The 27,632-nt window shown below is 41.7% G+C and overlaps 1 protein-coding gene across 4 annotated transcripts in view; it reads right to left on the bottom strand.

Moving 5' to 3' along the window:
• Positions 1-1,061: 1,061 nt before the first annotated feature.
• Positions 1,062-27,632, bottom strand: part of LOC149166841 (uncharacterized) — a 357,550-nt gene continuing 330,979 nt past the window's right edge. For all 4 annotated transcript variants that reach the window (XM_089432776.1, XM_089432772.1, XM_089432775.1 and 1 more), the window contains one exon: positions 1,062-1,564. In XM_089432776.1, coding sequence (XP_089288902.1) covers positions 1,361-1,564 — 204 coding nt within the window. In that variant the 3' untranslated portion in view covers positions 1,062-1,360. The remainder of the gene's footprint in view (positions 1,565-27,632) is intronic.

Consider the following 27,632-nt stretch of genomic DNA (forward strand, 5'->3'; position numbering starts at 1 on the left):
AAGATGAAAACACAAGTAAAATTTCAGAAATCCATGAGGCATTTTGAAAAGACAAAAACACTCAAACCCAGTTGACATTTGATGTTAACGTAGCCTTAGTTGAACTTTAAAACAAAGATAATTCTTCATGAAAATGACATTAAACAAAACTAGATACTGGCTAGGAGGGGCCGCTCAGTGAAATTGGATGAAAGTATTACACACATACTTTATGCTTCATGTGCACATGTTGACCCTGATGCAAACAAACAGAGAGCTACAAAAGTGTTTGTAATACTCTTTACTTTCAGCCAAATGATCCCAAATCTGAAAATTAATTTCATCAGAGACTGCATTGCTGTTGAAATCAGAACAATTAAAAATAAAAATAAATCTCAACATTGGGTTAAGAGCTTCACAATTCAAATTATGTGTTATGTGTATGGCTTGCCCGGTCTGTCTATTGGCTGTGTTCAAAATCTGGCAGTTATAAAATCATGATGAATTTATAAGGTGTAGACAAATTGGTTTGTCTGAGATTTTATTAATACCAAGTTTTGGTTCAAATCTCATTAAAAAAATAAGGGTGGGAACCAATTGTGGAGTTACACTATTCCAAAGGGCAACCAGGTTTTGACCCACTCTTGCACAAGTTTGATGACAGCATCCCACTGTTGGAAAGATTGTTCTTCCAACGAACATATGGGTGGCCCAACCGAAGCTCAAGGAAAGATTATTCTTCCATCGAACCTATGGACCGAAGCTCAAGGAAAGATTATTTTTCCATCGAACATATGGGTGGCCCAACCGAAGCTCAAGGTAGTATTGAAAGAGAATCTCAACATTAGGTTAATAACTTCACATTTATTAGTGTATGGCTCCTCGTGTTCTAGTCTACAGGTTGTGTTCAAAACCTTGCAGGTATAAAACCCTGATCATGTGTATGAACTGGTCCAATTTGATGGACCGCATGTTAAAATCAGAATTGCCAGGACGATCCGGAATTGGGGTTCATATAAGGTTTGATATCTACAGGATCGTAAGTTGAGTTAAAGTGACATCTCGATCCTTAGAAGCATTGGTGCATTTAAATAAGACTGTTTTCTATATATTAACATATGAATTTCCTGCACTTTCAGTATCTGGAAATTACCTCCAAGAGAACATATCAATGCTGAGAATTGCATCCTTAAAGCGTATTCTTGCTATTCGAGAATATCTCAAATACATTTCATCTTTACAATGGAAATTGTTTTCCGGATGTTGTCAATCATATTTATATCTCAAACATTGTGCAAAAACAAATATTTGGGAGGAATAATTTACTTGACTTCTTGGATGACTATACTCACATATAATTTACAATGGTTGTGCAAGAAATCTACTTATGAAGGTTGTGAAGCACAAATAATGAAGCTGAGGACAGAAAAATACACATGGCGTAGCTGAGCAAATCCATACCAGTTGTAATCATAACTGTTTTGCTCCTCTCAAACATCTTTACAAGAAGAATCATCACAATAACATGTCCCAACTTTGTTTTCAATTCATCTAATGAACTGATCCGCATCCACCGTGGTCTCTCCTACAATTGGCACATGCCACAAATCTTAGCAAATAGACATCTTTAAGATAACAGTCTAAGGTAAGCATAATGATAAACAAATCTTGAAATTGAATACATACTGCGTCATGTATGTTTTGAACTGTTGTAAAAAAGAACATGTCTATCCTAACAACATTTTAATTAAGGTATGAAAGGATACAAAGAATAGGGAATGAAATCCTAATCATGGAACATGCCACCATAACTGAAAATACAGACTTGCAATTCTTATTAATTTATTATGGATTAACAAGCACAAGCCAAAGAGGGCTCATACGACAGAACATTGAAACCACCAACAGCAATAGTACCATAGTCAAGGAGGATTGTGTCGCATTAACCTAGGGAACTGCACCCCAAAGCCAAAGTAGAAAAGACTAACTATGAACATAGGAATATATTTAACAATTGAATCGTTTCCATTAGTTTTTTTATTTTTTTGATAAACTGCTTCATGTTTCTATTAAAATACAGAAAAAATACATTTTGCAAAACAAGAAGGGGCCATATAGCAGCTACCACAAGCTTTAGATCAAAGGCACAAATCCTAACCAATAAAAAATGACCACAAAAGGCCACTCAAAATTAAAGTGAAGTAAAGTGTGATCCGGATTGGATCATTATATTGTTTGTCAGCCATCTCGATGCATTTGGAGTGGAAAAAGTGGAGGAATAAGCTCACGGGGCCGTTTTTACAAGCGAGACAAAGTTTGGGAAAACGGGGTCTAAAACCTTCCAGGAGCATTTTGAGGCATCAAACGATCTTTTCTTGGGGGTAAAACTTTGCCACCATAAGGCCACACCATTCCATGTTGTTCTACACAAAGATCATTCCAATGGCGCAAGAAGCATGTCAATCAGAGTTCGTATGCAAAAGTTATGCCACTCAGAAGTTGACTTTCCTATTTTCACACCTATAATTTGGGAGGATGTCGTGTCAATGCCCATTATTTATGGAAAAGGGGTTAGCCACGTGATTATGATGTAAAAAACTATAGAAGAGTCTATATTGTAACTCTAGTTAAGAGTTGATGTAATCAAAATTAACCACTAGTAGGCTATCAAACTGTGTTATAACTGAGCTAGTAGGAAGAGGAGGCATTCCATTCTTTTGGGAGCGTTTTGTTCCATAGTTGAGCAAAGATAGCCAGGAGAGATAGGAGGTAGAGCACACAGAGAGGATTTGTGCATTGTAGTAGCCCATGGGCCACAGGCATTACTTCTTTGTACTTGCAGCCATATTTCCAGACAGAGAAAGAGCGCGAAGCGACCTCACCTTCCAGCTGGGTTTTCTCCCGCAAAGGTTTCCCAGAGAAGCATATCTTGTGTCTTATGTGTGTGTGTGAGCTTATTTTTTCGCTCTCTACTTTTCTGCATAATTTCCATTTGCATGCATGCACTAATTACAGTAAAATCTACAGATCTAAAATTAAATAAAATTATAATAGTGTAGAACTTCGGATTTTTAATATACTATTGTTAGGTCTGTTGTGACGAACTGTCTAGTCGAATATCCACAATAGTTCATGGAACAAAGCCTCAGAATGCCCAAGGTAGAAAGCAATAAATACATAAACATCATGCCAATTGGCCAAAGGAAGCAAAGTGCATTGGCATGGGTTCACAGAGGTTAGAATGAACGAGTTGAAGAATATCACTAGTCTTGTTCTTTCTAAAGGGGAATGGTCCCCTTGTCTTCTTTCCACTAGCACATCCCGGACATACTCCATCATGACTAGCTTGAACATCAGGCATCCCAAAAACCAACTTCTTCAATTTCAGCAAGGCTTCATAATGTAGATGTGCCAATCTTTGGTGCTATAGTTCACTTTGATGATTGATGTTGTGGACCACTGTTAGCAGAGGTCTTCCATTGACTCTATAGAGTCCTTCGATTCAAGATCCCCAAGTAAAAGCATCTCTCATGCAAGATTCCATGGGCTAGGTGAGGAATTTTCCTCTTGTGAAAGCTACTCTCATCCCTTTGTCTTCCAAAGCATATATAGATACCAAGTTCTTCTTTAGTCTCGGAACACGCACAACATCATGAAGAAGAATGGATTCATCGGAGTCCAAATGAAATTTGATGGAACCAAAACCCTTCACTAGATGAGTAGTATTATCCCCAAGGATGATTTCAAATCTGACTCCCTCTCAACCAAGTTTGGGAGGACTTCCTGATATCCAGAGAAATGTCTAGAAGCCCCACTATCTACCAACCATCACACGAATCTGGAGGGGAAGAACTAGAAAGAGCAGAAATAAGAATATATTCAGATTGACTAGCAGTTACATTATTCTCATACCTGGAGTTCCTTAACCTCTTTTGAGGATGATGGCCTTCTTCTTGGTCATCCAGAGTATCTCTTCTTCTTCTATCATCCCTTCTCGTTCTATCATCTCTTCTTCTTCAATCATCTCTTCTTTAATCATTGAACTTGTTGTTGTTGAAGTCTCGATTGTTGTTGTAGTTGGATCTTGAATCATTTCTCTTTTCGAGGCATTCTCGAGCACAATGACCATGCTTGTGGAAGTTAAAGCATTCAATTCTACCTCCTCTCTCTTGGAGTCCTTTAATTCAAGGGAGACCTTCTTGAACCAGATTGTCTTCCTCTTCCTTTCCTCTTCTTATCTTGAGCAACGATTGCAGAGGGCTCTCCTTCTTGATGCTTTTGAATCCTTCCTCTGGCAATCATCCTGGTCTCCTCTTGAGTGCATTTACCAATGAGCTCATCAAATGTCAGAAGAACATTATTATTTCTTAGAGTAGTAATGAAGGTTTCCCAAATAGGAGGAAGACCTTGAAGAGTTACCACCACTAACTCTCTGTTAGATATTTGGTCACCACCAAATTGCAATTGATCCCTTAGGTGGGATACTCTCGTGATATAGGATTGCACGAATTCTCCCTTGTTCATCTTCATCTCTTTGAGTTGATTTTCCAAAGAGAGGATGTGATTCAAGTTATTAATTTCATACATCCCTACCAGCTTGTCATTGTGAAAATTTGAGAACCCTCACCCGAATCTATCACTGCAGCAACTGATTAAACTTCTCCTATTTTTTAATTACCGAAACAAATTATCTATTGCTTCCTACAACAAATATCGAAGCTAATACAACTGCAACCTTCACTCTAATTAATTAATTTGCCCAAAACAAGAACAGAACAATATAGAAAAATCCACACAAGTGACAGTATTTTTTGGAAAAATGTCCCCGGAAAAACCCAATGCGAGAAAACCGATGCAGCAGCTCTGAGGGTTTTACATTATTAAGAAGTTGTTTCTGAATACAACTTTGGATGCCCTTCTGAAAATCTAGTTACAGAGAAAATAAATTGGCAGAAAAACTTAGCGAGATTACCTCACTCTACCCAACAATTCCGGCTATTCCGGTAACTGAACCAACTATCCCCGACTGTCTCTGCGCTGGCCCTGCTTAGGCCCTGCGTCAGCCTCAACAGGCTTTACGTCATCCCAACTGGTAAATGTCTGCCCTCTGGAGCAGTTTCTAGCCCTCCTGGCTCAGAAATCTCAGCTCCCTGGCAGATTTCGGATTTCTGCACTGCAAGACTGTGCTGCTTCTGGTGAGCCCTTGTGGCTCTGCGTTAGCTCTGCTTGGGCCCTTTTGGCCCAGTGTCAACCCCTCCTAGGTCTGCGCTACCTCCTCCTAGTGTCTCTCAGTCGCTCTATTGCTAATCTTGGGTTCTGGAGAAGATACTCCAACCCAACTATCCCTACCCCTCACTGCAAAAGCTCACTATCAAAAATCTCCCGGCAACTGCTGTGCTTCAGAAAATCGATTCTCTGAAGTCCCTCTATGTGTCTTTCTAAGTGACCCTCAAGCTTCCTTAAATAATCTCCTTGTTGACATTCAACGACCTAGATTAGAAGCTAATCAATGGCTAAGATCATTTCTGCTTGATCCTTGTCTTCTTCTAGAAGTTACACCCACAGTTAGATTAATACCCATTAATTATTTTATTTTCTTAAGTTTAGACTTAGGGTCCCATTAAAAATAATTAATTATTTTTATAAAACTATTTTTGGGTGGAATTTCCCAAAACGCTTTTTGGGTTCTTTGGAATACATGTGCCCAAGCCTCCTGCAAAATTTGAGGCCTAGAGCACATATGATGCTACCCCAAATCAACACTCCCTCTTAGTGGGGAATGTGCTCTAACAATATATGTTGCTGCATACTGCTCTGGCTCTGAAGCATCGTCCTCTACGCTGCTGATGTCTGAGACGCTGTCCAGCAACTACTGCAATGTTGCTGTAACTGTACTGTTGCTGACACTGCCACTGCCAACACTACATCCATACTACAACTCCCTCTCAACAGCTGCATTTGTGCTGCTGCTAACACTGCGACTGCCAACTGCTACTGCACTGCAAATTGTTGCTGCTACTCTATCAACAACAGAAAAACATCCAAAATTACTGAACTAACTGTGTTCAGTATGATACCACGTGAATGTTGAAGCCTGACTGCTGCTAGTCTCTGCGCTGGCCCTCTAAATCTACTGCACTGTTGCTGACCTCTGCTTTGTGCCATTTGCATTGTTGCCAATTCTGCTCCGTGTTGTTCAGTCTCTGGCGCTCCTAGCCACTGCAATTGTCTCCCCGACACTCCTCGACATCAGCCGACACTAGTCCACCCTACTACTACAAAACTGGGCTCCCGTAGCAAGGTATTGATCTAAGAGGTGGACTCCTCAAGGATCCTGTCCATCTGTAGCTCTTCCGAACTACAACTCTAAGTCATCCCACCGCCCTCTTAGAGGTATCTCGGCTGTCATGGCGAGCTCCCCCTCTTCGATCTTCGCGGGCGCAGCCTTCGGATTGCGTTTCTCATCGTTGTCCTTCTTCTTGAGAGGACACTAAGTAGCGTAGTGACCCATCTCACCACACATGAAACACTTGATCTTCAAGATGTCCTTCTTGTGTCTCCGCTGCTCCTGTTGCCCCTTCGATGCAAGGGCTGCATTATCCTCCTCCTCCTTGGGCTTCGACCCACTACTGCTACTGCTTCCGTTAAGTTTGACCTTGACTAAGTCTCTCCTCAGCTCCTCTTGTTTTAGAGCTGCCCACATCTCATCCCAATGCGGCAATGCTTCTCTACCTAGGATACTCTGGATAAAGACTTGCCACTCATCTGAGACAGAATTGAGATCCAATCTAACCAACTTCGAATCCTGAGTTGTACGCCCTGCACTAGACAACTCATCACGGGTTTCCTTCAACTTTGTGAGGAATGGATCCACATGCTTCTCCTTCTGCATCTGAGAAGATCTCAGCGTCTGCTCCAAGTAAATCTTTCGCTACTCAGAAGATCCCTAATATAACGTGGCCAAGGCATCCCACATCTCCTTAGCAGCCCCTCTGATAGCAACATGACACACCACGTGATCCTTCACTCCATCCAGGATCATCCTCTTGGCCTTCGCCATCTCTGCTTTGTACTTCTTCAACGGATCTGGGTCTGCAGGTTTAGTGACTACGTTGTTGACGTGTGTCTTGAGGGCATGCTCATCTAGAAGGAATGACATTTTAGCCTTCCAGATGACATAGTTGGATGCTTTGTCCAACCTGTTCTGATCCCTCAAGCCACTGGTTGCCATATCTGCCAAAAATAAAAAGTCAAATGACCTCCTCTCTCCTCTGTGTTGTTGTTGGGCTAGCCTACGCACTTCCTGTTGGAGCTAGTGAAACTACTGCCCCTTCTTGCTGCTCAGCTCTAGAGAATTTGAATTCCTTGGGTAGGAATTCTCTGAGGAAGAAATTCCCTCCGTCGTGCTTCTTCTCTTTCTTCTGACGATCTTCTGCCCAGCAAACTGCTTGCAGAAAAATCTGCGTCCCACCAGCTCTCCTCACGCTGAGGCTTCAACGTTGCTCCCTCTGCCCCGGCAAAAATTCAAACTGGAAGTCCTTCTCTCTGTCGACTCACTCAGAGAGAGATTGCCTCGAACTTTCAACCCTCCGACTAAGAACTGCGCAAATGCTCTGGGGTTTCGAACTGCTGCCTCCTGCAGCTTTTTCGAGCTCCCTCTTCTGCTCAATGCTAGATCTATCAACTTTGCTCTTCTTGCTTCACCTGCACCTCTGATACCATGTGAAAATTCGAGAATCCTCACCCGAATCTATTACTGCAACAACTAATTAAACTTCTCCTATCTGTTAATTACCGAAACAAATTATTTACTGTTTCCTACAGCAAATATCAAAGCTAATACAATTGCAACCTTCACTCTAATTAATTAATTTGCCCAAAACAAGAACAGAACAATAGAGAAAAATCCACACAAGTGACAGAGTAATTTTTTGGACAAATGTCCCTGGAAAAACCCAATGCGGGAAAATTGGTGCAACAACTCTGAGGGTTTTATATTATTAAGCAGTAGTTTCTAAATACAACTCTGGATGCCCTTCCGACAATCCAGTTACAGAGAAAATAAACTGGCATAAAAACTTAGTGAGATTACCTCACTCTACCTAGCAATTCCGGCTGTTTCGGTAGCTGAACCAACTGTCCCCGGCTATCTCTTCGCTGACCCTGCTTAGGCCCTGCATCAGCCTCAACAGGCTCTTCGTCAGCCCAACTAGGAAATGCCTACCCTCTGGAGCAATTTCTAACGCTCCCGGCTCAGAAATCTCAACTCCTCGACAGATTTCAGATTTTTGCACTGGAAGACTGCGCTACTTCTGCATGAGCCGTTCTGGCTCTGCGTCAGCTCTGCGTGCGCCCTTCTAGCCCATCATCAACCCCTCCTAGGTCTGCACTGCCTCCTCCTGGTGTCTCTCTGCCTCTTTGTTGCTGATCCTGGGTCCTGGAGAATATACTCCACCCCAACTTTCCCTGCCCCTCACTGCAAGAGCTCATTATCGAAAATCTCTCGGCAACTACTTTGCTTCAGAAAATCGATTCTCTGAACTCCCTTTGTGTGTCTTTCCATGTGACCCTCAAGCCTCCTTAAATAATCTCCTCGTTGACATTCAACGATCCAAATTAAAAACTAATCAATGGCTAAGATCATTTCTTCTTGATACTCGTCTTCTTCTAGAAGTTACACCCACAATTAGATTAATACCATTAATTATTTTATTTTCCTAAGTTTAGACTTAGGGTCCCATTAAAAATAATTAATTATTTTAATAAAACTGTTTCTGGGTGGAATTTTCCAAAACGCTTTTTGGGTTCTTTGGAATACATGTGCCCAAGCTTCCCTGCAAAATTTGAGGCCTAGAGCACATCCGATGCTACCCCAAATAAATAGTCATAAATATCCTTAGGCTTCTTTAAGCTACCAACATAAACAAGTAAATGATCTTGCAAACCATCAATGAGAATTTTCTTGGCTTTGAGCTCACCTTTCTTGTACTTGAATTTGGCAGCAGTAGTAGCATTTTCTGAAGGTGCAGGAACCTTTCCTTCCACATATTCCAAAACATCATTTTCATCCAATATCACTTCCAACTTGATTTTTGAAGCACCAAAGTTTGATGAGTCACCCAACTTCTTAGAATCCTTGAAGTAAGAGGTAGACATCTTGGCCAAATCAAATAGGCTCCTTTGACTTCTTTCAAGAATGATTGCTCTTGTCTCTTTTCTCCTTGGGCTTGTCTTCACCTTAGCTCTGATACCATGTTAATTTCCCACTGTTCTATGTTGTTACAATCATTTTTAGCCCAATTCTTAACTTCGATTAGCAATCAAATAAATCTTCCAGTAATAAATAGAAATTGTAGATAGAACAGCAAATGCAATGTACAGTAGAAGATAATCAAGAGAAATAACAAGAGACACCAGGATTAATGTAGTATACCTAGGGGAGATAATATGGGGTACAGAGGGAGGTACCCAAGGGAATAATGTAATAATGGGATGGGCCATAGTGATAAATAAGGTGGTTAACCCGTATCATGTAAGGGACCACAAGTAGTTAGCAATAATGTAAGAAGTCCATGGTTTTAGATAGAAGGTACTGAGGGAACCATGGTAATGACCCATGGTATTGTATGTATGAGGCCTATATAGAGGCTAGAGACTCCCCATTGAGAGACGTGAAGGAATATTGTATGAACAGGCATATGGCTTGTGGAGTGTTCTCCTTCCTTAAGGAGTGAATGTATGGTGTTGCCCTACCTCAAGGGTTTTGATTAATAAAGTGAAACATTTCTATATTCAGATCTTGTTATTTCTTGGGTATATTTGTATTTTCATATATTTTTAGGTTAGATCTATAACAAGTGGTATCAGAGCACTTTCTTGGGCAAAATGAAGAATATTTTTAATTTTTTGGGCAGCGAGTTTGCAAATCAGAAATGTATGTTCTAGTGTAAAATCTGTAGAATCTAATTGTAGATCTGAGTTGTTGACGAAAAAGTACCCAATTTCAAAAAAAAATCGGCTGAATCGAAGTCCGGATGAGGGAGATATCGCTGATTTAAAAATCAGCTGTGTTGCAGACATTTTCCAGGGCGGTGAGTTTGCGATCAGATCTCTACGTTTTGGTGCAAAATCTGCAGAATCTAATTGCAGGTCTAAGTTTTTTGTGAAAAAAATACCCAATTTGAAGAAAAAAAATAAGCCGAATCGGAGTCTGGATGAAGGAGATATCGTTGATTTAAAAATCAGCTGTGTTAAAGACATTTTTCAGGACGGAGAGTTTGCGGATCAGATCTGTAGGTTGTGGGGTAACATTTACGGAATCTAATTGCAGATCTGGGTTCTTTGCCAAAAAATACTCAATTTGAAAAAAAAAATCGGCCGAATCGAAGTCCAGATGAGGGAGATATAGCTGATTTAAAAATCAGCTGTATTGCGGACATTTTTCAGGGCGGTGAGTTTGCAAATCAGATCTGTACGTTCTATGGTAACATTTGTAGAATCTAATTGCAGATCTGGGTTCTTTGCAAAAAAATATCCAATTTCAAAAAAAATATCAGTCGAATCAGAGTCTGGATGAGGGAGATCTAGCTGATTTAAAATCAGTGCCTTTTTCAGAAATTTTTGTGACAGTGGTACCGCTGAAGCGCGAATATGAAATTCCAGTGCCTAGATCAGAATTTGATGAAGATGTACAAATTTGATAGCTTTGAACCGGCAATATGGGTAGCACAAATAGATCAATATTTCACTTTGAATCACATCATAGATGATGAAATTAAACTAAGTGCGGCAACCATTTACTTGGACCAAGAAAGATGGCAATGGTGGCAGTGTCATCAGAAATGCTATTCAAGGACAATTACTTGGTAGATGTTCGCAAAATCCATTTGTGACCGCTTTGACCTTAAATCTAATTTTTTGGGTCTTCTTACTAAGCTCACACAGACAGGCACACCACCTAGCAAAGAATTTATTTTTACAGGAAAGAAGGAAACCAAAAACCCTAAAGGGTTATTTTCTGCTAGTATCTCCTTATTGCAGGTTCATGGATGTATTCAAAAGGAAAAAGATCATTGTGTCTATAAATCCTAGCTACAAGCATAATTTTATCAATGTTAATTTGGCAAAAAAATTGCAAGTTCCGGCAAAACACAATGAAAACACATAGGTTGATAATCAGGATGTTTAAGTTTATAAATATTTGAAGCTTTCTATAGATAAGTATGTGTTGCATTGTGATTTTATACTTCAGATATGGATAACATGGATGTTGTTTTGGGATATCCATGGATGGAATCTGTGGGTATTGTTAATATTAATGTGCAAAAAAATTCCTGAAGCTCTGGTATAAAAAGAAGAAAATTACATTGTAGGATATTTCCATTAAGACCCACACAGAAACTATGGAGGCAGAAGCACAAAGCTGTAATGACACTTACACATCAGATGATGAGCCTTTGATGGTCGAAAATCAAACACAAACATCAAACCAGGTACCAGAAAAACAGATAGTGTCCAAGGAGGCTGAAGCAGAAAAGGTTACAGGTACTGATACATCAGATAAGGACTCAGTGGTTGAAGTAATATTGGAAGATAAGAAACATCAGTAGGCACCACAACATGTACCAGATACCAATCAACTTCCATTAGGTGGTGAATTAAAGAAAGATACACCGTTGGTTAACACTTCAGCATATCACCACCCACATCACCCTGCAAGAAAACAACCAACAATATGGCAACGAATTAGCCACAAGGACAACAACCCCCGCATGACAGATAGAGAGGAGCGACGATCCACCTACTACACATCAACACAGAAGAGTCGCCAGGGTCAACTTCCATCTCAAGCGAGTGAGGCACCAGCTAGATCAAGGGTTCACCTTTCTCTTGGATGGCTAGATGCATGTGCATGGTCCTAGTGGACTACTCTTTTGAGTAGATCTTATTATTTGTGTTCTTCATATGTTTTGGGGACGAAACATGTTAAGGGGGGTGGAATGTAGTATACCTAGGAGGGATAATATGAGGTACAGAGGAAGGTACCCAAGGGAATAATGTAATAATGGGATGGGCCATAGTAATAAATAAGGTGGTTAACCCGTATCATGTAAGGGACCACAAGTAGTTAGCAATAATGTAATAAGCCCATGGTATTAGATAGATGGTATTGAGGGAACCATAGTAATGACTCATGGTATTGTATGTATGAGGCCTATATAGAGGCTAGAGACTCCCCATTGAGAGATGTGAAAGAATATTGTATAAACAGGCATATGGCTTGTGGAGTGTTCTCCTTCCTTAAGGAGTGAATGTATGGTGTTGCCCTACCTCAAGGGTTTTCATTAATAAAGTGAAGCCTTTCTATATTTAGATCTTGTTATTTCTTGGGTATATTTGTATTTTCATATATTTTCAGGTCAGATCTATAACAAGTGGTATCAGAGTTATAACAATTAGTCAAAGACTAGGGAAAAACCCCACAAGGGGGGAAGCCCTTTCAAATATTTCTTCTTATTAGATTGTCATAAAATGTTCATCCTTTGACTATCCAACAAAACCAACCAAACAATATCCAAGAGATGAGCCCAAGAAACAAATATGATCAAAGTCAAAGTTTCCAAAACTGATCAAAGTCTATGGTCAATGATCAACGGTAGTTTAGGTCACAGCAGCAAGGACCTAGTGACATAGAGTGCAGTTGTAGCCCTCCAGTCGCAGGGAGCAGCCTATCAATACTGCAATTGTAGTCGAATTTTCCTCAATCCAACCCTGCAGCTCCAACTTAATTTCTTCTCCTCGCACATGTGAGCTCAGACCCTGCAATTTCAAACTTGTACAAGGAAATCCAAAGACGAGAGATTGAACCTCCAAGATAAGAAGAATGAATGCGTGAGATGTGTGCCCAAACGAGGTTGACTTGTCTTGTATTTATATGATTCCAAGTGTTGATTTATGGTAGCATCAGATGTGCTCTAGCCATGAAAATTGGTGGAGAGGATAAAGCACGTGAGATCTCCAAGTCCCAGAAATGGTTTGGGAAATTCCACCCGGTTAGAGAGATATTAAAATAAACAATATTTTTAATGGGGTTCCTAAGTCTAAACTTAGGAAAATTAAATTATTAATCGGTATTAATATAAAATTGGGTGAGATGGTTCTAAATGACATGGATCAAGCCAAATCTAATCTTAGTCATTGATTAGAGACTTAATCTCAACCATTGAAGACTCAACAGGGAAAGTATAAGAGGAGACTTGAGGGTCGATGTTAAAATTGGCAACTAGGGCCAAACTCCATGTGGATCACCTTATCTATGGCTTCTGATATTGTTCCTAGATTCCTCTCATCGAGAGTTGTAGGATTGATCTCAAGATCATCCGATTCCGATAAGTATTTATGGTGATATGAATTTAATTTGATTACGGACAGATTGTCAAGGTCGGCCAGCAAACTTATGTAGGCTCAGAAGCCCAACAGTCACGTCTATTCATCCTCAACGTTTGCATAAAAATACAAGGAGTATTCCCCTCATTTGGACAATTCATTCACTCATTTTCTCTCTCTCCTACGCATAAAAGGAGCCTCTCTCTCTCTCACACGCGTCGCTAAAAGGAAGACGTCCTAGGGCAAGGAAGACGCAGAAAGAAGGATGCTAGGGCAGCAGGTCATCTCTTTGACCAGTGTTGACCAAGCGTTGACCTTCCAGAAGTGCGAATTGGGTGTGGTTGCCTCTCCTAGGCAGGCTGCAATTTTTGGCACGAAAATCGAGGTGATCTGACCTCTGGTTTGACTGGTGTTGACTACCCTAGTTTAGGGCTGCAAGTTGACTTCAAAAATATGCAAATTGACTGAACTTTTGGGGCTGTTCAAGGATTGTTTCTTCAGGCTATTCGAGGACAAGTTGACCAGAAATTGACCAAGTATCTTAGAGGTCAATTTCATCTAGTTTGACCAAGATTGACTTTGATGATCTAGGATTCGCTGCTGCTGATATAAAATTACAGAATTCAGATTTTGTACTATTTCTCTCTGCTGAACTATTGAAGATAAAAGAAGATTTGATCAAAGGGTTTCCCTGCATTGGGGTTTGTCCCTGGCTAGCCGCCACATCTTGTGTCTCTTGTCTTGGCTTGTTTTCTGTTGATCATTTGATGTTCTATTTGCACTTTACTTAATGTATAAGTGATTGCTAATTTGTGGATAATAAGAAGAAAATAAGTAAATTGCTCTAAGCATAGAACATACCATAATTTAACATGGTATCAGAGCTGAGGTGAAGACAAAGCCCAAGCAAGAGCAAGAGCAAGAGCAAAATACCGAAGAGAAGGTTGGCAAGGCTATCTGAAATAAATCATGGGGTCCTCAACACACTTCCTTGCTGAAGACAAACTCCGTGAGAAGTCTGACTATCACGAATGGCAGATGTCTCTCAATCTAACATTAGAAGAACATGAAGTGTTGGACCATGTGAGAGGCAAAATTGTTGAGCCTCCATCAAATGCATCCACTGCTGCTAGGAACAAATGGACCAAGGGAGAAGTCAATGCAAGGAAGATCATCCGGGACTCTATCGACAAGCGCTTGGTGACCTATGTTTCTGAGCTGATCACCTCCAAGGAAATCTACGATAGACTGGTGAGTTTATTTAAAGTTAATGATGCAAATCAAGTCTTGTTTCTTAGATATAAGCTGAAGGAAATTAAGAAGGGCAAAGATGAGAGTATGCCAAGCATATTTCTTAAGGATCACCGAGATCAAGAACGATCTCCTATCTATTGGAGAAGTAACTTTTGACAGGGAAATGGCACAACTCTTGGAGGACTACCATCTGAATGGTATATATTCAGGACTACTCTTCTCAACAATAACGTAATTCCTGGATTTGAGGAATCAATGGCCAGATGCATTCAAGCAGAAACGATGATGGAAGAGCAAGAAATGCCCATACTTAAAGGTCGTCCATCTGCCTTTTCTTCTCATAGTAAAAGAAGAAACAATTCCGGGGCTAAATTCAAAGGAAAGGCTGGACCAAAGGGTGGAAGAAAATGATGATGTTACAATTGCAATAAAACTCGTCACTATGCAAGGGAGTGCCCTGATAAAAGGGACTCACACCGGGATGATGATCAAAATCCCTCTCAAGGCAATCAAAGGAATGGCAGGTCAAATGGCAGAGCTAAAAGAAGTGCCGAAAATCAAGGAAGAGGACAACCATTAAAGAAGGCAAGAAATTCCAGATATGAATCTAACACTGTTAATAATAAGCAAGATGAATATTATCTACCAGCTACTCTATCTACTACTGCTCCCCCAGACTCGCTGGGAAATTGGCTTATTGATAGTGGTATCTCAAGGCACTTCACTGGTTACAAAGAAGCTCTCTATAATCTGATAGAGAAGGAAACCAACCTGGAAATTGTTTTTGGAGATAATTCAAAATATCCCGTGAAAGGCGTAGGAAATGTCACTCTTCAATTGAATCAGGGTAATACCATCCACTTACAAGATGTATTATATGTACCTGATCTCAAAAAGAACCTGGTATCCATTTCGGCAATGGAAGACAAAGGCTACAAGATGACCTTCAGCGATGGCAAGGTACGTGTATGGAAAAAGAACTTTAAAGATGCTTTTACTTTTGGGTTTCAAATTGATTCATTATATCAAGTCGGAGGAAGTCCATTGGGTGTCCTGTCTTGTGACACATCTCTTCAGTCCTAACTATGGCATCAGAGGTTTGCTCACCTTCAATATAAAGCTCTACCCAATGTAAGGAAAATGGTGACCAGGATGCCCGAGTTCAGATTAGAGCAAGAAGGTGTATGTCCAGGATGTGCCGAAGGAAAGCTCAAAAGGGGACCATTCCCCTCAAGCCAAAGCAAAACCTCCGATATATTACAGTTGGTTCACTTAGACATATCCGGTATGATGCTTGTGAATTCCTTGGGAGGATATTTATATTACCTCACTTTTACAGATGATTATTCTCGCAAGACTTAGATATACTTCTTGAAAAAGAAGGATGAAGTGTTCTCTTGGTTTTGGCACTTCAAAGCCTTGATCGAGAATCAAACCGAAAATAAGATCAAGACCTTAAGGACTGATAATGCGACTGAATATGAATCCAATGAGTTTCATGACTTTTGCAAAGAGGCTGGCATTAAGAGGGAGACTACTACACCATATACTCATGAGCAGAATGGTGTGGCAGAAAGGAAGAATTGTACAATTGTGGAAGCTGTCCGTGCTATGCTCCATGATCAAAGACTTCCAAAGTTTCTATGGGCCGAAGCTGCAAATACCGCCGTATATGTACAAAACCGATGCCCTCATCAAGCATTGGGTTCCAAGACTCTCGAAGAAATGTTCATCGGTAAGAAACCTGACGTATCTCATTTTAGAATTTTTGGAAGCCTTGTATATTTTCATGTGCCAAAAGAGAAAAGGAATAAATTGGGTGCATCTGGAAAGAAAGGAACTTTCGTGGGCTATAGCGAAAATACTAAGGGCTATAGAATCTATGTTGCTGGTCAAAGGGAAGTCGAGATTAGTCATGATGTCACCTTTGACAAAAATATGGCTCTTAGTAAAGTAGACATTCTTCCTACTTTAAGGGGATTTAAAGAAGTTGACATCGAGGAACCGAAGGAAAAGGAAGATGAGACGATGCCCGATGTGGAAGAACCTATGGATCCTATTGATCCTCCTCCGCAAGAGCCTTCCTCTTCTAGGAAGAAGCCTTCATGGCTTAGGGGGAAACTTGATGATGCTTCAGGACACATTGCACCCAGAGGAACCTTCCGTGAAAGTAAGAAGCCGAACAGGTATCAAGGATACCCGACCATCATGAGTACGATCATCCAAAATGAGCCTTCGTCATTCACAGATGCTTTCAAGCATCAAGTATGGAAGGATGCTATGACCGAGGAATATGAGTCCATTATGAAAAACGATGTTTGGGATGTGGTCCCCAAACCCTAGGACAAAGCAGTTGTCACTTCAAAATGGCTTTACAAGATAAAGCATGCAGTTGATGGAAGTGTGGAAAAGTATAAGGCTCGTTTTGTCGCTCGTGGCTTCTCCCAAAAGGAAGGTATAGACTATGACGAGATATTTTCACCTGTTGCCCGATATACCACCATCCGCTTGATCATAGCCCTTGCTGCTTCACAAGGATGGAACCTACATCAGATGGATGTCAAGACTGCGTTCTTACATGGTTCGGTCAAAGAGGAGGTCTATGTGGAGCAACCAGAAGGATTTGAGATTTATGATCGAGAATCTCATGTATGCAGGTTGAAGAAGGCCCTCTTTGGGCTAAAGCAAGCACCCCGAGCATGGTATGAGAGGATCGATAGCTACTTGATGAAGCTGGGATTCACTAGGAGTGAAGCCGACCCTAACCTTTACTTTAAGGTTATAGATGACAAGCCTCTCATACGGGTGCTATATGTTGACGACCTCTTTCTAGCAGGTGCCGACCCTCTCATTCATGAATGTAAGAGGGAACTGGCTTCTGAGTTCGATATGAAAGACCTAGGACTTATGCACTATTTCCTAGCACTGGAAGTCTGGCAGAAACCAGGGGAGATTTTCCTATCTCAAGGAAAATATGTGGTGAAGATATTGGAGAGATTCGGCATGGTGGACCGCAAGCCCGTAACTACCCCGATGGAGCTTGACTTCAAGAAGTTAAGCGGTAGTGCTGCCGGACCTGTTTTACGAAATGCTACCGAGTATCGTCAACTCGTCAAAGCATTAATGTTCTTGGTGAACGCCCGTCCAGATATATGCTTTGCAGTCAACACATTGAGTCAACATATGGTTCAGCGTCACCACTCACATTGGATTGGTGCCAAGAATCTGTTGAGATATCTTCGTGGCACAATCACTCATGGGTTGAGATACACTACCAGAAATGTGAGACTACTTGGGTATACTGATGTTGATTGGACAGGCAGTGTGGTGGACCGAAAATGCACTTCCGGGTGTTGTTTCTCTTTGGGATCTGCCTCGATATCCTGGATGAGTAGGAAGCAGATGTTGGTAGCTTTGAGCACCGCCGAGGCAAAGTACATTGTTGCTAGCATGGCCTCCTGTGAGGCAGTCTAGTTGCAAAAACTCTCAGTGAGTTGTTTGGATTTACATTGGATACCACCGTGATACTGTGCGACAACCAAAGTGGGATCCGTTTATCAGAGAATCCCGTATTTCATGATCGCTCCAAGCATATCGATATCAGGTACCACTATTCAAGATATGGTGCAGCGAGGAGCAATAAGTCTCCAACATATTGGTACAGATGAACAGGTAGTCGACATTTTGACAAAGCCCCTAGGAAAGGTCAAATTCCTGACTTTCCGTGAACGACTTGGTGTCGTTCAGAGACCCTCTTATGAGGGTCAAGTATGATGTATTGAGCTCTAGGAGCTCCAGGGGGGCGCGGGGTACTTCTTGGACTGACATGTGACCATAGGGCGACTCACCATCCCCTAGTGGTGCACTATTTACAGGGTAAAGGTTCAACCTTCCCCTGTGACACCCCGTGGCAACTGTGGAACAGGATGATTAGTTCTCCTGTGGACCAGGATGATTTGTTCTTCGTGGCAACTGTGGAACAAGATGATTAGTTCTCCTGTAGGCCAGGATGATTAGTTCTCTGTGGCATCCACTAGACAGGATGATTCTTTCTCATGTGGACAGGATGATTAGTTCTCCTATCGAGGCATCCTACCCATGCAGTGTGGGACTCATGGGAAGTACCTCTCATCTGATCAATGAGCAGGGAAATGAGGATAGGGACCGTAGTAGTATTATCGATGGACGCATCGCTGTATCTACTGTACTCCCTATGCTAGGATGACTTCCATTGACCTGGGATCATTGATACTGATCTGGGATCAGTGAGAGTGGTTCACACTCTGAGACTGACTTCGGGTCAGTGGAGGATGGTATGATACATCCTCGATCATTTCTTCTTCTTCATAGTTCGAGCAGAGTAGAGTGGAGTCAAGCTGTACAGGACAATGCATTTGATGGATGGACAGCAGCGACGCTCTGACGGATTGGAGATGAAGTTCTCCCTAGTTGAGAGGGAGTGTTAAAATTGGATACTAGGGCCAAACTCCATGTAGATCACCTTATTTATGGCTTTTGATATTTTTCCTAGATTCCTCTCATCGAGAGGTGTAGGATTGATCTAAAGATCATCCGATTTCGATAAGTATTTATGGAGATATGAATTTATTTTGATTATGGACAAATTGTCAAGGTCGACCAGCAAACTTATGTAGGCTCAGAAGCCCAACAGTGATGTCTATTCATCCTCAACGTTTGCATATAAATACAAGGAGCATTCTCCTCATTTGGACAATTCATTCACTCATTTTCTCTCTCTCTCACACATGTGGCTGAAAGGAAGACGTCCTATGGCAAGGAAGACGCAGAAAGGACGCTAGGGCAGCAGGTCATCTCTTTGACCAGCGTTGACCAAGCGTTGACCTTCCAGAAGTGCGGATTGAGTGTGGTTGCCTCTTGTTAAAATTGGCAACCAGGGCAAAACTTCATGTGGGTCATCTTATTCATGGCTGATAATATTTTTATTAGATTCCTCTCGTCGAGAGGTGTAAGATTGATATAAAGATCATCCGATTCCGATAAGTATTCATGGAGATATGAATTTATTTTGATTATGGAATTATTATCAAGCCGACCTACAACTCATGTAGGCTCAGAAGCCCAACAGTCGCATCTATTCACCCACCAACGTTGTATATAAATATAAGAAATTTTCCTCATTTGGACACACTCATCTCATCACATCTCTCTCTCTCTACTGCGCAAATATGAGTCTCTTCTCTACTGCGCTGAAATGGGTCTCTCTCTCTCTCACACATGTGAAGCCGGAAGCTGTTGAATTTGAAGCTGCAACTGCAGAAATAAAGATTGACTTGTGTGGCCTAGAAGATCTCCTCTTTGGAACTGCGTTGTAGGTTCATTTGAACCTCCTTTGAAAGCCGCAACTTTTGGTGGTGGAATGAAGTCAATCTGACGAACAGTTTGCAAGATATCGATTGCCCTAGTTTGAAGCCGGAAACTGCTGAAACTGAAGCTGCAACTGCAGAAGTAAAGATTGACTTGCGTGGCCTAGAATATCTCCTCTTTGGAACTGCACTGTAGGTTCATCTGAACCTCCTTTGAAAGCCGCAACTTTTGGTGGTGGAATGAAGTCAATCCGACGAACGGTTTGCAGGATATCGACTACCCTAGTTTGAAGTTGGAAACTGCTGAAACTGAAGCTGCAACTGCAGAAGTAAAGATTGACTTGCGTGGCCTAGAAGATCTCCTCATCTGAACTGCGTTGTAGGTTCATCTGAACCTCCTCTGGAAGCCGAAACTTTTGGTGGTGGAATGAAGTCAATCCGACGGTCGATTTGTGAGATATGGTCTGCCCTAGTTTGATAATGAAGCCGCTAATGCTGATGCTACTGATCTAGGGTTTGCTACTGCTGATATGAATCAGATTTATTGTACTATTTCTCTCTGCTGAATTATTGAAGATAAAAGAAGATTTGATCAAAGGGTTTCCCCACACATTGTGGGGTTTGTCCCTGGCTAGCCGCCACATCTTCTGTCTCTTGTCTTGGCTTGTTTTCTGTCGATCGTTTAATGTTCTATCTGCACTTTACTTTATGTACATGTGATTGCTAATCGGTGGAATATAATAAGAAAAAGAAGTAAATTGTTATAAGCATAGAACATACCATAACTTAACATGGTATCAGAGCTGAGGTGAAGACAAAGCCCGAGCAAGAGCAAGAGCAATCATTGAAGAGAAGATTGGCAAGGCTATCCTAAAAGAACTATGGGGTCCTCAACACTCTTTCCTACCAAAGACAAGCTCCGTGAGAAAGCTGACTATCACGGATGGAAGATGTCTATCGATCTAACCCTTGAAGATCAAGGAGTGCTGGACCATGTAAGAGGCAATATTGTTGAGCCTTCATCAAATGCATCTGCTGCTGCCTGGAACAAATGGAAAAATGGATAAGTCAAAACAAAGAAGATCAGTCGGGACTCTATCGACAAGCGCTTGGTGGCCTACATCTCTGATCTAGACACCTCCAAGGAAATCTACGACAGACTGGTGAGTCTATTTAAAGTTAATGATGCAAATCAAGTTTTGTTTCTTAGAAATAAGTTGAGGGAAATCAAGAAGGGTAAAGATGAAAGTATGCAAGCATACTTCTTAAGAATCACCGAGATCAAGAACGATCTCCTATCTGTTGGGGAAACCATTACTGACAGAGAAATGGCACTCACAACTCTCGAAGGATTACCATCTGAATGGTATGTGTTCAGGACTACTCTTCTGAACAATAATGTAATTCCTAGTTTCGAGGAATTAATGGCTAGATGCATTCAAGAACAAACAAGGGTAGAAGTGCAAAAAATGCCCATGCCTAAAGGTCCTCCTGCTGCCTTTTCTTCTCATGCAAAGAGAAGAAAGGACTCACACCGGGACGATGATCAAAATCCCTCTGATGGCAAATCAAAGGAATGACAAATTCAACAGCAAAGGTAAGAGGAGAGCTGGAGATCGAGGAAGAGGACAACCATTCAGGAAGGCTAGAAAGTCCAGGATGTATTAAATGCACCTGACCTCAAAAGGAACCTAGTGTCCATCTTGGCAATGGAAGACAGAGGCTACAAGGTAACCTTCAGCAATGGCAAGGTATGTATATGGAAAAATAATGATAAAGATTCCTTTACTCTTGGGTTTAGTGTTGATTCATTATATCAGGTCGATGGAAGTCCGCTAGGTGTCATGTCTTGTGACACAACTCTTTAGTCCGAACTTTGGCATCGGAGGTTTTCCCACCTTCATTACAAAGCTCTACCCGATGTAAGACAGATGGTAACAGGGATGCCCGAATTCCAAGTAGAGAAAGAAGGTGTATGTCCGGGATGTGCCGAAGGAAAGCTCAAAAGGGGACCATTCCCCTCAAGCCAAAGCAAGACCTCCGATATATTACAGTTGGTTCACTCAGGCATACCTGAGGTTGGCATTAAGAGGGAGACTACTACACCACATACTCCTGAGCAGAATGGTGTGGTGGGAAGGAAGAACTGCACGATGATGGAAGCTGTCCGGGCCATGCTACATGATCAAAGACTTCTAAAGTTTCTATGGGCTGAAACTACAATCACCGCCGTATATGTACAAAATCGATGCCCTCATCAAGCATTGGGTTCCAAGACTCTTGAAGAAAAGTTCACCGCAAGGTGAACAATCTTCTGACTTTGAGGAGCTCTCAAGAAGCCGACACCAGGGAACTGAAAGAAAAGGATGATGAATCAATGCCTGATGTAGAAGAACCCATGGATCTGATTGATTCTCATCCACATGAGCCTTCCTCTTCTAGGAAGAGGCCTTCATGGCTTAGGGGGATACTTGATGATTCTGAAGGACATGCTGCACCCTGAGGAACCTTCCGTCAAATTAAGAAACTTAACAAGTATCAGGGATACCTGACCATCATGAGCACGATCATACAAAATGAGCGTTCATCATTCTCAGATGTCGTCAAGCATTAACTATGGAAGGGTACTATGACCATAGAATATGAGTCTATTATGGAGAATGATGTCTGGGAAGTAGTTCCTAGACCCTGGACAAGACAATTGTTACTTCAAAATGGCTTTACAAGATAAAGCATGCAGCAAATGGAAGTATGGAAAAGTATAAGGTTCATTTTGTTGCTCGTGGTTTATCCCAGAAGGAAGGTATAGACTATGATATTTGCACCTGTTGCCAGATATACGACCATCCGCTTGATCATAGCCCTTGTGACTTCACAAGGATGGAACCTACATCAGATGGATGTCAAGACTGCGTTCTTGCACGGTTTGATCAAAGAAGAGGTCTACGTGGAGCAACCCGAAGGATTTGAGATTTATGATTGAAAATCTCATGTATGCAGGTTGAAGAAGGCTCTCTATGGGCTGAAGCAAGCACCCCGAGCATGGTATGAGAGGATCGATAGCTACTTGATGAAGTTGGGATTCACTAGGAGTGAAGCCGATCCTAACCTTTACTTTAAGGTTGAAGATGAAAAGCCTATCATACTGGTGTTGCATGTGGATGACCTCTTTCTACAGGTGCAAACCCTCTCATTCACAAATGTAAGAGGGAGATGGCTTCTGAATTTGAAATGAAGGACCAAGGACTTGAAGTGTGGCAAAAGCCAAGGGAAATTTTCCTATCTCAAGGAAAATATGTGGTAAAGATATTGGAAAGATTTGGTATGATGTACTGCAAGCCTGTGACTACCTCGAGGATCTTAACTTTTAAAAGTTATATGGTGGTGATGTCGGACCAGATTTGGGAAATGCCTCTGAGTTTCATAAACTCATTCGCATTGATGTTCTTGGTGAACCTCCATCCGAACATATGTTTTGCAGTTAGCATTGTGAGCTCATATTTGGTTAAGCCTCACTGGATTGATGCCAAGAATCTTCTGAGATATCTTCGTGGCACAATGGGTTAAGATACACTGTCGAAGATGTGAGACTACTTGGATATACTGATGCTGATTGGGCAGGCAGTGTGGTGGACCGTAAGAGCACTTCCGAGTGCTGTTTCACCTTGGGATCTGCTTCGATATCCTGGATGAGCAGGAAGCATAAGTTTGTGACTTTGAGCACCGCTGAAGCAGGATATACTGTTGCTAGCATGACCTCGTGTGAGGCAGACTGGTTGCGAAAGCTCTTCAGTGAGCTGTTTGGATTTACATTGGATACCATTGTGATTCTCTATAACAACCAGAGGTGGGATTCGATTATTGAGGAATCCCGTATTCGTCGATTGCTCCAGCAGATAGACATCATCTAGGATATGGTAAGTTGATGAGCAAGGAGGCTCCATCGCATTAAGATGATGTACAGGTTGATACACCTTGTCAAAGCCCTGAGGAAAGATCTAATTTGTGATTTTCCCAAACGACTTGGAGTCATCAAGAAACCCTTGTACAAGGGTCCTGCATGTTGCATACATTGAGCTCTGGGAGCTCTGAGGGCTTGTGGTTCTTACTGGAGCAACATACGACCACAGGGTGACTCACCCTCCCCTGGTGGTGCACACTGGAACAAGATGATTCGCTCTCTTGTGGAACAAGATGATTCGCTCTCTTGTGGGACAAGATGATTCGCTCTCTTGTGGAACAGGATGATTCGCTCTCCTGTGTAGCAGGATGATTAATTCTCCTGTGAGGCCTGGATTGATGTGTTCTCCATGGCGATTGTAGCAGGATTGATGTGTTCTCCTGTGAGGCCTAGATTGATGTGTTCTCCATGGCGGCCAGGATTGATGTGTTATCCATGGCGGTTGTAACAGGATTGATGTGTTCTCCTGTGAGGACAGGATTGATTAGTTCTCCTGTCGAGGCATCCTACCCATGCAGTCTGGGACTCATGGGAAGTACCTCTCATCTGATCAATGAGCAGGGAAATGAAGTTAGGGACCATAGTAGTACCGATGGACGCATCGTTGTAACTACCGTACTCCCTATGCTAGGATGAGCTCCATTGATCTGGGATCAATGATACTGGTCTGGGATCAGTGGTAGGAGTTGTACCATACTATGACGCTGACTTCGGGTCGGTTGAGACTGGTCTGGGATCAGTGGTACATACTCTGAGACTGACTTTGAGTCAGTGGAGGATGATATTGGTCTGGGACCATTGGAGTTGTACTCACTATGACGCTGACTTTGGGTTGGTTGAGACTGGTCTGGGACCAGTGGTACATACTCTGAGACTGAATTTGAGTCAGTATGATACATCCTCGATCATTTCTTCTTCTTCATAATTCGGGCAAGAGCAGAGCAGAACAGAACAAAACAGTACAGATCAGTGCAGGGTAGAACAAGACAAAGCAGAACAGGCAAAATAGAGCAGAGCAGGGCAAGAGACAGGCTGTACAAGGCAGTGCATTTGATGGATGAATAGTAACGACCGATAGACAGATTGCAGATGAAGTTCTCCATGGTTGAGAGGGAGTGTTAAAATTGGCAACCAGGGCAAAACTTCATGTGGGTCATCTTATTCATGGCTGATAATATTTTTATTAGATTCCTCTCGTCGAGAGGTGTAAGATTGATATAAAGATCATCCGATTCCGATAAGTATTCATGGAGATATGAATTTATTTTGATTATGGAATTATTATCAAGCCGACCTACAACTCATGTAGGCTCAGAAGCCCAACAGTGGCATCTATTCACCCACCAATGTTGTGTATAAATATAAGAGGAATTTTCCTCATTTGGACACACTCATCTCATCACATCTCTCTCTCTCTACTGCGCAGATATGAGTCTCTTCTCTACTGCGTTGAAATGGGTCTCTCTCTCTCTCACACATGTGAAGCCGGAAGCTGTTGAATTTGAAGCTGCAACTGCAGAAATAAAGATTGACTTGCGTGGCCTAGAAGATCTTCTCTTTGGAACTGCGCTGTAGGTTCATCTAAACCTCCTTTGAAAGCCGCAACTTTTGGTGGTGGAATGAAGTCAATCCGACGAACGGTTTGCAAGATATCGATTGCCCTAGTTTGAAGCCGGAAACTGCTGAAACTGAAGCTGCAACTGCAGAAGTAAAGATTGACTTGCGTGGCCTAGAAGATCTCCTCTTTGGAACTGCACTGTAGGTTCATCTGAACCTCCTTTGAAAGCCGCAACTTTTGGTGGTGGAATGAAGTCAATCCGACGAACGGTTTGCAAGATATCGACTGCCCTAGTTTGAAGCTGGAAACTGCTGAAACTGAAGCTAACTGCAGAAGTAAAGATTGACTTGCATGGCCTAGAAGATCTCCTCATCTGAACTGCGCTGTAGGTTCATCTAAACCTCCTCTGGAAGCCGAAACTTTTGGTGGTGGAATGAAGTCAATCCGACGGTCAGTTTGTGAGATATGGTCTGCCCTAGTTTGATAATGAAGCCGCTAATGCTGATGCTATTGATCTAGGGTTTGCTATTGCTGATATGAATCAGATTTATTGTACTATTTCTCTCTGCTGAATTATTGAAGATAAAAGAAGATTTGATCAAAGGGTTTCCCCACACATTGTGGGGTTTGTCCCTGGCTAGCTGCCACATCTTGTGTCTCTTGTCTTGGCTTGTTTTCTGTCGATCGTTTAATGTTCTATCTGCACTTTACTTTATGTACATATGATTTCTAATTGGTGGAATATAATAAGAAAAAGAAGTAAACTGTTATAAGCATAGAACATACCATAACTTAACACCTCTCCTAGGTAGGCCGCAATTTTTGGCACAAAAATCGAGGTGATCTGACCTCTGGTTTGACCGGTGTTCACTGCCCTAGTTTAGGGCTACAAGTTGACTTCAGAAATCTGCAAATTGACTGAACTTTTGGGGCTCTTCAAGGGTTGTTTCTTCAGGCTGTTCGAAGACAAGTTGACCAGAAATTGACCAAGTATCTTAGAAGTCAATTTCATCTAGTTTGACCAAGATTGACTTTGCTGATCTAGGGTTTGCTGCTGCTGATATAAAATTACAGAATTCGGATTTTGTACTATTTCTCTCTGCTGAACTATTGAAGATAAAAGAAGATTTGATCAAAGGGTTTCCACGCATTGGGGTTTGTCCTTGGCTAGCCACCACAGCTTGTGTCTCTTGTCTTGGCTTGTTTTCTGTTGATCATTTGATGTTCTATCTGCACTTTGCACTTTACTTAATGTATAAGTGATTGCTAATTTGTGGATAATAATTAGAAAATAAGTAAACTTCTCTAAGCATAGAAGATACCATAATTTAACAGTTGGAGATACACCAAGATTGATAAGTCAGTTCGATTTTCTAGAGTGGGGTTTGCTGAGAAAATTCGAACGAGTGATCTGTTGCAATGAGGGGCAACGAGTACATAGCAAAGAGGCAAAGATAGTGCCTGAGGGTCAGCGCAGTGATCAGAGAGGCTGACGCAGAGGTAACAGGAGCCATGCAAAGGCAGCTAGACACTGCGCAGAGGCTGAGGGGCCTATGTGGGTGACGCAGAAAGCCAGAGAGCTGACTCAGAGAAGCAGAAGGCTGACGCAAAGGGTTCTAGAGCTGCGTTGAGGCTAGCAGGGCTGACATAGAGCCTTGGAGAAGCACCAGAAGGATTTTTGTGGGGCAGATTTACTGAATATCCGTCTTCGAGAAGAGATATTACTGTCATGTAACAATCTCTGTTGGGTGAGCCAATTTGGCACCCTAGTTGTACTCACAAAATCTGCATAATAATAAAACCCTCAAAACTGTTGCACCGGTTTTCCTGCATTGGGTTTTTTCGGGTACGATTGTCCAATAATAATGGTGTCCCTTGTGTGTTTGTCTAGTATTTCAGTTGTTGATCTGTATATGATTTACTGCTACATTTGTGTTTATTTTCAGTATTTATATGTATAAATAACTTGTTAATGTGATAAATAAGTAGGTGAAATAAACCCGATAATGCAGTAGGAATTTCTGATGTGTTAGACTTAGAAATTTCAACATGGTATCAGAGCATTGCAGATCACAGGAGCACTGAAGACACCAGCAATATCGGAAATTTGCAGTAGTAGCAGTTGTCCCGAGAGACAGAGTTGCTCCTA

The sequence above is a fragment of the Pinus tabuliformis genome, chromosome 5_1, assembly GCF_031772625.1.
Source record: "Pinus tabuliformis cultivar Carrire ecotype Pingquan chromosome 5_1, CPIR1, whole genome shotgun sequence".
Classification (NCBI taxonomy): Eukaryota; Viridiplantae; Streptophyta; class Pinopsida; order Pinales; family Pinaceae; genus Pinus; species Pinus tabuliformis.